Here is a 10,202-nt window from a genome sequence, read left to right on the forward strand (position 1 = left end):
TGAACCCAGGACCTCCCGTTCCTAGGCTGGCCCTCAATCCACTGCTTCCCCCTTTCCATGATTTCTTAATGACTCAAGTTCTCATTTACTCTGTCTTACTCATTTGTCAGTTAGAAACATACTATGATATGAAATCTTTCATAATACAAAATATTTGAAATCTTTTTTAATTTGTTCATTTAAATGCCCGGTTAACTCCCTTCGTCCCCTTCCCCCATTAGAGAAGCCACATTTGACAAAAATATGTCTATATAAAACTACGCATTTCTGTTTGTCAGTCCTCTCTCTGAAGGCAGACATACACAAGTCATTCTCCAAATAGCATTTCAAACAATATGAAATCTTATGATGTTATTTGTCATTTCATGCATGAATACCTTTTATTGTCATCTGGATTACAAGTACGTGGAGGGCAGGAACCATGCACTATATACTTTGTATTCCTCCCACTTCTTAAAGTATAATAAGGCAGGGGTTGAAATTCCATATAGTGCTAAATGAACAAACGGAATTTCTCTTCTGTACTTTTGAGTTTGTGCTCAATCTTTGAAAAAATACCCTTAATTTTCTTTTCTTTTAAAGTCTTTCTTACAGGAAGTGACAGATTTAACCCAGAAGGAATAGGCAATCCGGGAATAGAATTTGCCTATCTTGAAACTTTAAAGGAAGAAGATCTTCCACAAGCAAGCACGTGTTTTAATATTCTCTACCTCCCACAGTATTCTACAATGGAAAGGATGGAGAAAGCCCTTCAAACAGTCATCAAAAACAACAGCGGGTTTGCCGATTAGCCATCATTCAAACATTTACAAAGAAGGATTACTGGACTGAAGATGTACAGTAAATGATTGTGCTAATTCAATATATTAATGACTTTTTAAAAAGCATTGTAACTTGCAAGATAAGTTCTAGGTTTTAAGCTTTTTAAGGGCAGGGACTTTATCCTAATGATTATTGTTTCTTTGGACCTTAGTACAGTGCTTTTCATGTAATCAATACTTATCCTGGCACTTATGACTAGTGGATAAAATGAATAAAATTAGATGAAAGCAGTATAAAAATGAGGGATAGGACAGGGAGATGGGTTAGTGGACAGAGAGCCAGGCTAGGAGGCAGGACAAGTTCAAATCCAGTTTCAGACCCTTCTTAGCTGTGTGACCCTGGGCAAGTCACTTAACCCCAGTTGCTTAGCCCTTACTGCTCTTCTGCCTTTGAACCAATACATAGTGTTGATTCTAAGATGGAAGATAAGGTTTAAAAAAAAAAAGGAGGGATTATGGAAGCAGATTCAGGGAAAGAACAGCTTGGAAAGGATAGAGAGAAGGCCAAGAAGTATCCAGAAGATAAAAAGTCTGGCTGAAAGAGTGAAATTTTGTTCTTAAAAGATCTGAGGTTTTATGAAGGGCACAGTGCTGGAAGCAAATTTTTGTCATATGGGAAGATTAGCCTATTTGATTTTGTGCACAAAATTACTTGGTAGGTGTGAAATGTTTTTTTTTTTGCCTTTGTCACACATTCATCTTAAATGATAATATATAATCATAGATCATTATTATATTTAAATTATTGACCCACTAGAATGAAAATTTTTTGTCTAAAATTTCTGGCACATTTTTGTCTCAAAAATTTACATTTAAAGAGTATTTATACTTACTAAATATTTTCTTCATAGCAACCCCACAAAGTAGATAGCACCAGTATCATTTTCTTATTTTTACAAATGAAGAAACCGAAACTCATAGAGCAGTGCTGGTGAACCTTTTAGAGACAGAGAACCAGGCCCTGCCCCCACCCCACCCCTATACTAAGTGGAGTGGCCACCCACCCCAGAGACTGTGTACATTTCTCCTTCCCCCCACTGAATCACTGAATTGACATTGACACACCCTGTCCCACCCCTTACCACACATAGGGGAAGGAGGAAGCGCTCCTATTGGGTTGCTGGGTGGAGGTGAAGTGAAGAATATCCTCAGTGAGTATAGAGATGGGGAGGGGAGTGGCCTGAGCTCTCAGCTCCCCTCCAGCTCTGTCATCTGAGTCACCCACCTTACTTGCTGTGTGCTCCCATTGGACTACTGAGCAGAGGGGCAGGGGATGTGAAAAACTGTCAGATGGATGGAGAGGGGGAAGGGAGCAGCTCTGCCCAAGTCCCTCCTCCTTTCTAGTAACAAACACTTGTGGGAAGGGGAGCCACATACCCACAGAAAGCACTCTGCGTGCCATCTTTGGCACCCGTGCCATAGGTCCACCATCACTGTCATAGAGATTGTGCCTTGCTTAAGGTAACACAGCTTATAAATACTGTAAGGATTGAGAAGAGACCCTAATAGGATCCTACAGTCAGCTGGATAGACTAGCCTGGGGGCAGTAAAGTCAGCTGAGTATTCTGAGAAAAGGAAGGAAGTGTTTTCAGCCAGAAATCCTTCACAACCCTCCTTGACTTGACTGCAGCTACTCAAAACTGAAAGGGAGTCAGTTGGACTCTGGTCAGAGCCAATCTGCCTTCCCCCTCTTGGGTCTCCCCTTTTGCCTTTCCTTGGATAGATTATAGAGATTTAAGTTTAAGTCAGTGTAGTGTAAGAAAATAAGAAACAGGGTGTTGGGAAAAAGGCTTGAGGCACAAAGCCTCTGGCCAAGGACCTTTGAAACCCAACTACTGTTAAATATAGCTATTAGGGCATTCTTAACCCTCCTTCCAACTGCCTTGTCCCTTCAATCCCTTTGTTCCCCATCTCTTCAAATAAATTTTGGTTTATGTCCATTTGAGTTTGGTTGGGGTTTTCATGAGAAGATAGAGGTTAAATGAATAGTGGACAAAACCAAAGTAAGTCTTGTTTCATCTATGACAAGCAAAGATCCAGCTTGTCACTGAGTTTATAAAGAAGGGTCCAACAACAAAAACCCATGCCCTTGAAAGGACTGTCTGGAATCCAACATCTTTCCCAGCAGTTGAGCCCACATTCAAGACCCAAGGATATAGTTTGTGGTGTATCCTTGGGAAGAGAGGTAGACAGATTCCTCCTGTCTCTCTCTCTCTCTCTCTCTCTGAGTAATCCAAAACTCTAAGGTCAGCCAATCTTGAGGAAAGAGACATAGCCATCCTTCCTCAGACCTTTCAGCTTTCCTTCACATCATTTTTCTCCACTTCTCCCTTTCAACCTCTCACTGGAGAGATGAGAAAACTCATCCATCCAGTGGGCCAAAACCTGTTCACCCCTCTCCAATTAGTAAGAGAGGAGAGTCTCTTTTTTCCTCCTCTTTTACTATACCAGATGACTAGTGTTTTGTCCCACTGTCAACTAGGCTGCAGAATTACCAGTTGCAAAATAATTACTTATTGAACATCAACGGTTTCCCTAGCATTTTAAAATGGTACAGACATGTTCAAAACAAAACAAAAACTATGGTCAATAGCACCGATTTAAGGAATAGGAATAGTAAAAGTGCAGAAATCCTCTTTTCCTTAACTGTAAAATGGGATTACTAACAGCACCTATCTGGCAGGGTTCCTGATGATCAAATGAGAATATTTGTAAAGTACAGTACCTGGCATATAAAAACCCTTCCCCATCTCCCCCCACCCTTTACAACTCCAATATTCTGTGAAGTACATAGACAATATAATAATTCTGTATGAATATCAGCATTTGGTATCATGGAAATTAGGACCTTAATACAGTAAAACTTAAGGAAGATCAGAAACAATTATGATACAGTCATCAAATCTTGGCCTTTTGCCTTCTACTCAACATAGGGAATAAAACTAAATTAAATGGAACTAAAAATAACCTATAGGTACCATGGAGTGGCTAAACTTAAGAGTCAAGATGACAAATTCAAATCCTGTGACCCTGGAAGAAGTCCGTTTTCTCATCTGCAAAATAAGGGGGGTTGGACCCAATGGCCTTTAAAGGCCTTTCTAGCTCTAAATCCTCGATCCTATTATTTTTTTCAAAAGTTTTTTAAAGTGGTAAACATTTTTGAGTATCAAGTGCTTCTGAGATTAAGATTGATCTCATCATTTTTATTGGTCTTATTTAAAAATGACTTTTTAAAAACCCTTATATTCTTAAAATCAATGCTAATTATCAGTTCCAAGGCAGAAGAGTTGTTAGGACTGGGCAATTGGGGTTAAGGAATTGTCAACGGGAATGAATATAGATTGAACCATACCATTTCTTGCCTTATTTCCTTCATGAGTTTTTTTCTTACATGTGTGATACATGTCTTCTTGGATTATGGAAATTTGAATTGCATAACAATACTGGAATAACCCCAATCAAATTGTTTACCATCTGGGGAAGGGAGAGGAAAGGGACAAAATTTGGATTGCCAAAGGTCAGAAAACAATGGTCAAAAAATGGTCTCTATGTGTAATTAAAAAAATATACATAACAAAAAAATAAAGTGCAAGTCTGATCACATCATTCCCTTATTCAACAAACTCTTAACTGCTCTCTCTTGCTTCTGACCAAATTAAAGCTCCCACTTAGCTTTTAAAGCAAGCTTTTCACAAACTGGCTCCAACCTACCTTTCCTACATCATATATCATTTTCCATCCCACTTTCCTGTCCTGACTTTTTCTTGTCATTTCCCACATACATCATTCCATCTCCCAACTGTTACACCAGTGCCCAGAAGGCTTTGCTACCCTGTCTCCACCTTATGATAGGTTCATCATTTCCTGATCTTCCCAGCTACTAATATCCACATTAAAAAATTTTTCTTTGAATTCTCTATATATAGGGTATAGCTGGCACAGTGGATAAATAGCACTGGGCTTGGATTCAGAAAACTCAAGTTCAAATCTAGCCTTAGACACTTACTAGCTATATGACTCTGGACAAGTCACTTAACCTTGCTTGCCTCAGTTCCCTCACCTGTAAAGTGAGCTGGAAAAGGAAATGGCAAACCATTCCAGTATTACTACCAAGAAAACCTCAAATAGGGTCATGAAGTTGGACATGACTAAAACAACTCCACAACAATATTAATTTATACATATATTCTTTCCTGTTAGAAGGTAAATTCCTTGAAAAGTAGGGATTTTCATTTTTGTCTTTGTATGACCTGGCACCTTGCACAGTGCCTGAAACATAGTAGGTACTCAATATACATGTGTGTGCACACGTGCCCATGCTGATTGTAAACTACTTTTCACACACTATTTGGACATACTTGTGGGATAGAAATTACTTTAAAACTGGACCTATACAAGGCCTATTTTGAATTTTTCTTATGTTTTTGATTATTTTTCTATTCTTTTGATAATTGACACATACAACCCCATAACTGAACATTGCATTCTGAGCTAAACTTGATATATTTTTTAATACTTACTTCAGGGGGGATTGTATTTTAATTTAAAATCTAAGAATTTTTTTTTGAATTTTTTTGAGATTGTATTTTTATAAAAAATCCAAGAATTTTGAATTTTGTTTAAGATTTTACTGTTATAAAAAATCAAAGATTTTGATTTTGTTCGAGAAAAGATCTTCAAGAAAGAAGCTTGAAACTTTTATATCCAGAGAATGAACTGTTGCAGAAGGATGCTGAAAACCTACACTTCATCAAGAAGATCAAGAATGAACTTTGGATATGATTTGATTGGACTGAAGTTTTGATTGAACATTTATTGTAACTGTACACATTTATGCCAAAAGGGACTGCCCCTAATTTGGCTTTCTGTCAATGCGCCTAGCAAACATTGGTTTTGCTTTCTTTTCTTTTCTATTTCCTCTCTCACTATTCTAATTTCTCTTAGAAAATTGAATATTGTGTATATCTTTAGTTAGAAGTGAATTTAGAACTACAAAATGATTATGTTAAATGATCAATGGGGAGACTAGTCTCCCAATGATCGTCAGGGGGGATTGTAAACCTTAAAATTTCTTAGACTTATAAATGTTGGAAATTTCACCATTGGGAAATTTCATACTTGAAAAATTTCCTATTGATAGTGGGAACTCTATTGGAATGTGAACCCCATTGGCATGGGAGGTTCCTCCTCCTCCCTTCTTAAGATTACTTTAGGACAGAAACCTTTTGCTAAACAATGGAAAGGGCTTTGACCTATGCTTAAGCATAGAACAGGAAGTTCTTTGAGTCATGATTGATTTTAGAATTGATACAATAGAGATACTTGGAATGACAGAACCAGGTCTTGGAAAATACAATTTCCACCCCACTCAGTCCTAACAGGATTTAGGAAGGGCTCCAGCATAGATCAAGATTTAATTATTTGAGAATATGACCTTCAACAGACATGTGCAAAGCCACAGACCTCTGGGTGGTTCTGGGTTAAGCTAGAGGCACATTGGCACAGGGAAGACATGGACAGTGATTGGTAGATGTGAGAACTGAGGGGAGGGAACTTAGATGGTTTCCTTAAAGATAGAGGGGTCTGAGGACTGAGGGGGGGGGGCGGGTTGGAGAGGTTTTTGGTCTGAGAGGTGGTGCTTTGAGAGTTGGCTCTGAAGGAAGCTGGAGGTGGAGGCCCCTGAGACTGTTTCTCCATTTTGGTCATGTGAGTAATAGGGACTGATCTCCTTTCTTTGCCTCAGCTATCTAAGTGCTTGGGCCTTTTGGCCCAGCCTAAACAGAAGCAGTATTTAAGCCCTATTCCCTTCTCTCCCCTTTCTCTCTCCCTCTCTCTCTCTCTCTCTAATTCCTTTCTTCCTCCTGTTTGTAATTAAACTCTATAAAAGGTTGACTGCTGACTTGAGTTTTCATTTAGGAATTACATAGCTGAATTCCTTGGCGACCTTAAATTAATATATATCAGTCTTTTAAAGTGATTTCCTTGTCACAGAAATAAAGCTACAAAATATACTAATCAATTTCTACTTTATTGTAAGCTTTTGTATGAATATTAGTTCAAGTGGAGTTATCTGAAATTATTTAAATGAACAAATTATTTGGTGTAGCACTTTTGAAAATATTTCTATTGTAATAATTATTTTTAACTATTATATTTGGCATCCAATTCTAATTAGTACACTATCATCTTCCAGTGCCCGAAGACCTTTAATCTACTAACCAAAATAATCCAAAAACCTTTGGAGAAATGTATTTAGGTTTTTGATAAGCATAATCAAAATTAAAAATCAAACATTTATACAGATCAAAATTAGGGTTGTTAAATCCAACGAGGGAATATTTTCATGAAATCATTATAGGGATTCTCCTTCTCCCCTCTGCAACTATGCAAAAGGAACTCATTTTAACTTTCCTTTCTCCAATCATCTCTAGGAGAGAAATGAAAACCTAAGTTCCCTAAGAAAATGAGCTCATTCCAATCTATTAAGAGTTAAGTGGAGTACAATAAAAGATCATTTTCCTGTTTCAATGTAAGTCACATGGCTTTATGTACAGAGCCCTTTAGGGTTGCCTCTCATTACATTAATTGTGTCTGAAGAGCTTGATACCCATCCACGTCCAGAGGTGGAAGAATACATAAACTGGTATGGTAATTGGCAAAAGAAGACTGTAAAAGCACAGGCTGCTGGTGCTGGTACAACCATGGGGAAAATCTTCATCTACAGAGGCGGAGTAAAACAGTCCAGCTAAAGAGATCAGGGGAACAAGAACAGTCAGTGTGGGTAGAGACAGAAACATTTTCCTTGACTGCTTTTCTTTCCGTCCTCCTTACATACTATGTCCCAATTTGTTTTTTAATAAGAACATGCTACTTTGGTTCTTTTTCTTCTTGTTGCTTATTCTGATGTATCATTCTTGCTGCCTGTGGTATCATATTGGGAATGCCATCAATGATTGGGTAAGCAATTCCCAATTCTTCATTAATCAGTTCATTTGTTGACATTTCATACCTAAACAAGAAAGATAAATGATTTCAGTTATTTTTTTTAATGCTTAGAATGTGTTTGTAAATAACTCAACTTATCCAGTTCTGGACTATAAGGGGATCACTGTTTTAAACGGTTTTTCTCAGAGAATTTCATGTTCCCACTTCTTCTCTATAACGAGTCATTCTTCTTTTTGTTTTTATACCTTCCTTTTCAGATGTACCTTTGTTCTGACATGCCACACCGAAAATCAAATACCTCTGCCCACCCAAAATAGTTCCATCCCTTTTAAAAGGAAACCTAGCAGAGGGTTTGAGTATTAAATTATCAGGCATGACCTGAGCTTAAATGTTGCCTCAGACACTAACTGTTAATATGGGTAAGTCATTCAGCTCCCTCTGTCTATGGAGATCACAGGTTTGTGTGATGACCATTGATGGGGCAAGATTGAGAGCCAGGCCTAGTGACAGGAGGTCCTGGGTTCAAATCTAGCCTCAAGACACTCCGCAGCTGGGTGACCCTGGGCAAGTCACTTAACCCCTATTGCCTAGCTCTTACCATTCTCCTGCCTTAGAGCCAATACACAGTCTTGATTCCAAGATGGAAGATAAGGGTTTTAAAAAAAAAAAGATACAAACTAACTCTAACCCCTGTCCTCAGAATGGAGAGGACAAACAGCAGAGATTGCCTCAGATCCTCCATTTAAGAAGGGAACCCAGGCATCCATCTCATCCCCCAATTTCCTGACTCCATCATGCCCCCCTTTCTCCTTCCACTCTTTCAGCTGCTTTTTATGTGTGATCCTCTCTGTTAGATTGTGAACTTGAGGGCAGGTGTCTATCACCTTTTTTCAGATGTCCAGTACTTGACATGTACTTAGCACTCAATAAATGTTTACAAATACTGGTATTACTCTACTACTACTATAATAGCACAACTAGTGCGATAGTACTCCTAATACTCTTCCCTGCCTCCTCTCTCCTCTAACAGTTTTCATCCTCTTGCTCTACTGATTTTCTGTCTGATGGCTCCTCAGGCTCCATTACTAACCTTGGATGGCCCCCAAAGCTCTATCCTGGGGCTTCTATGTATACTCTTTCTTTTGGTGATCCCATCAACTCCCATGGATTCAGTTATCATTTCTATGAAAAAGATTTTTAAATCTGTCCATCTTTGACCTCATTCCTGACATAAGAGTCTTGGATTTTCTACTGGCTAATAATAATGCTAAACATATAATAATAATAATAAAACATCTTGACCTGGTTCTCTCTTAAACTAGGCATATCTTTCTCCTCAAATCCTCCCCTGTTTGTGACTTCCCTATTACTGTTGAGGGTGTCATCCTCCACTTCTCACTCTCTTTTCACCACACATATCCAATCTGTCACCAACTTCCATTGTTTCTACCTTCATACCATCTCTCCTATAATCCTCCTTTCTCCTCAGACGCTGCCAACAAGCTATCCCACAAACTGGCAAAGTGGGGGTAGAGTGAGGAGTGGATGGTGTCAACATAGAATCTAGGAACCCCAAACTTGTGGCTTAGTGGGATCTGATGAACCCCAAGCCAAAGTCCAGTGACTCTTCGTCTCCAGAAGCCTTTTTCCCAGTATATCACATCCTCCTTCTGAGGATGAAACTCCAGACCTTCAGCTTGCAAGACTGATGCACTGCCTATATGGCCAACAAGTCACTCCAAGACTTTGGCTTGGGCTTAGCTCCCACCTAAAGTGGATTGTCTATCCCCCCCCCCAAGGGTCCCCGACAAAATCTAAAACTTCTCACTTGGGATTTCCTTCAGGGTAGATTCCCATGGGAACAGGGAACAAGTACAAACTTTGGGGTCTCCAACCTATAAGCCAGTCCTGAAACTTGGGGTTCATCAGATCCCACTAGGCCACAAGTTTGGGGTTCCTAGATTCCATGTTGACAATGGTGTCACCTAGTTATGGACCCCCAACACTTCAAAACAGAAATACTGAAACAGCCAGCTAGTTGATCTCTGCCTCACCTCTCTCCCCACTGCAGTCCTCAGCAAATTGGTCTTCCTAAAATGCAGGGCTGATGATGTCACCAGCCTCCCCGGTCAAATCAATACACTCCAGTGGCTTCTTTCTTCTTCTACCTTTCCAGTCTTCTTACATCTTACTCTGCTCCAAGAACATAAGTTCCTATGACACTGTCTTCCTTGCTGTTACTTTGACATGACACTCCATCTTACAATTTCTTTCTCTTTCTTAAACCCTTACCTTCTGTCTTAGAATCCATACTAAGCATTGGTTCCAAGGTAGAAGAGCTGTAAGGGCTGGGCATTTAGGGTTAAGTGTCCCTTGTCCAGGGTCACAGCTAGGAGGCCAGATGTGAACCCATTTCCCTGCCTGGTTCTTCATTTA

General features: G+C 39.2%; 2 protein-coding genes across 7 annotated transcripts in view; one reads left to right on the plus strand and one right to left on the minus strand.

The window, feature by feature from the left end:
- LOC100024844 (probable E3 ubiquitin-protein ligase HERC6) overlaps positions 1–5,578 on the plus strand; it is an 80,567-nt gene extending 74,989 nt beyond the window's left edge. Inside the window, exon 23 of the mRNA XM_007495704.2 lies at positions 583–5,578. Coding sequence (XP_007495766.2) covers positions 583–791 — 209 coding nt within the window. The 3' untranslated portion in view covers positions 792–5,578. The remainder of the gene's footprint in view (positions 1–582) is intronic.
- Positions 5,579–6,830: 1,252 nt separating this feature from the next.
- The window catches only part of LOC100024823 (PIGY upstream open reading frame), a 35,741-nt gene continuing 32,369 nt past the window's right edge, over positions 6,831–10,202 (minus strand). For all 6 annotated transcript variants that reach the window (XM_056803323.1, XM_056803325.1, XM_056803327.1 and 3 more), the window contains one exon: positions 6,831–7,830. In XM_056803323.1, the coding sequence (XP_056659301.1) occupies positions 7,689–7,830 (142 nt within the window). In that variant the 3' untranslated portion in view covers positions 6,831–7,688. The remainder of the gene's footprint in view (positions 7,831–10,202) is intronic.

Source organism: Monodelphis domestica, chromosome 6, assembly GCF_027887165.1.
Source record: "Monodelphis domestica isolate mMonDom1 chromosome 6, mMonDom1.pri, whole genome shotgun sequence".
In the NCBI taxonomy this organism is placed as follows: Eukaryota; Metazoa; Chordata; class Mammalia; order Didelphimorphia; family Didelphidae; genus Monodelphis; species Monodelphis domestica.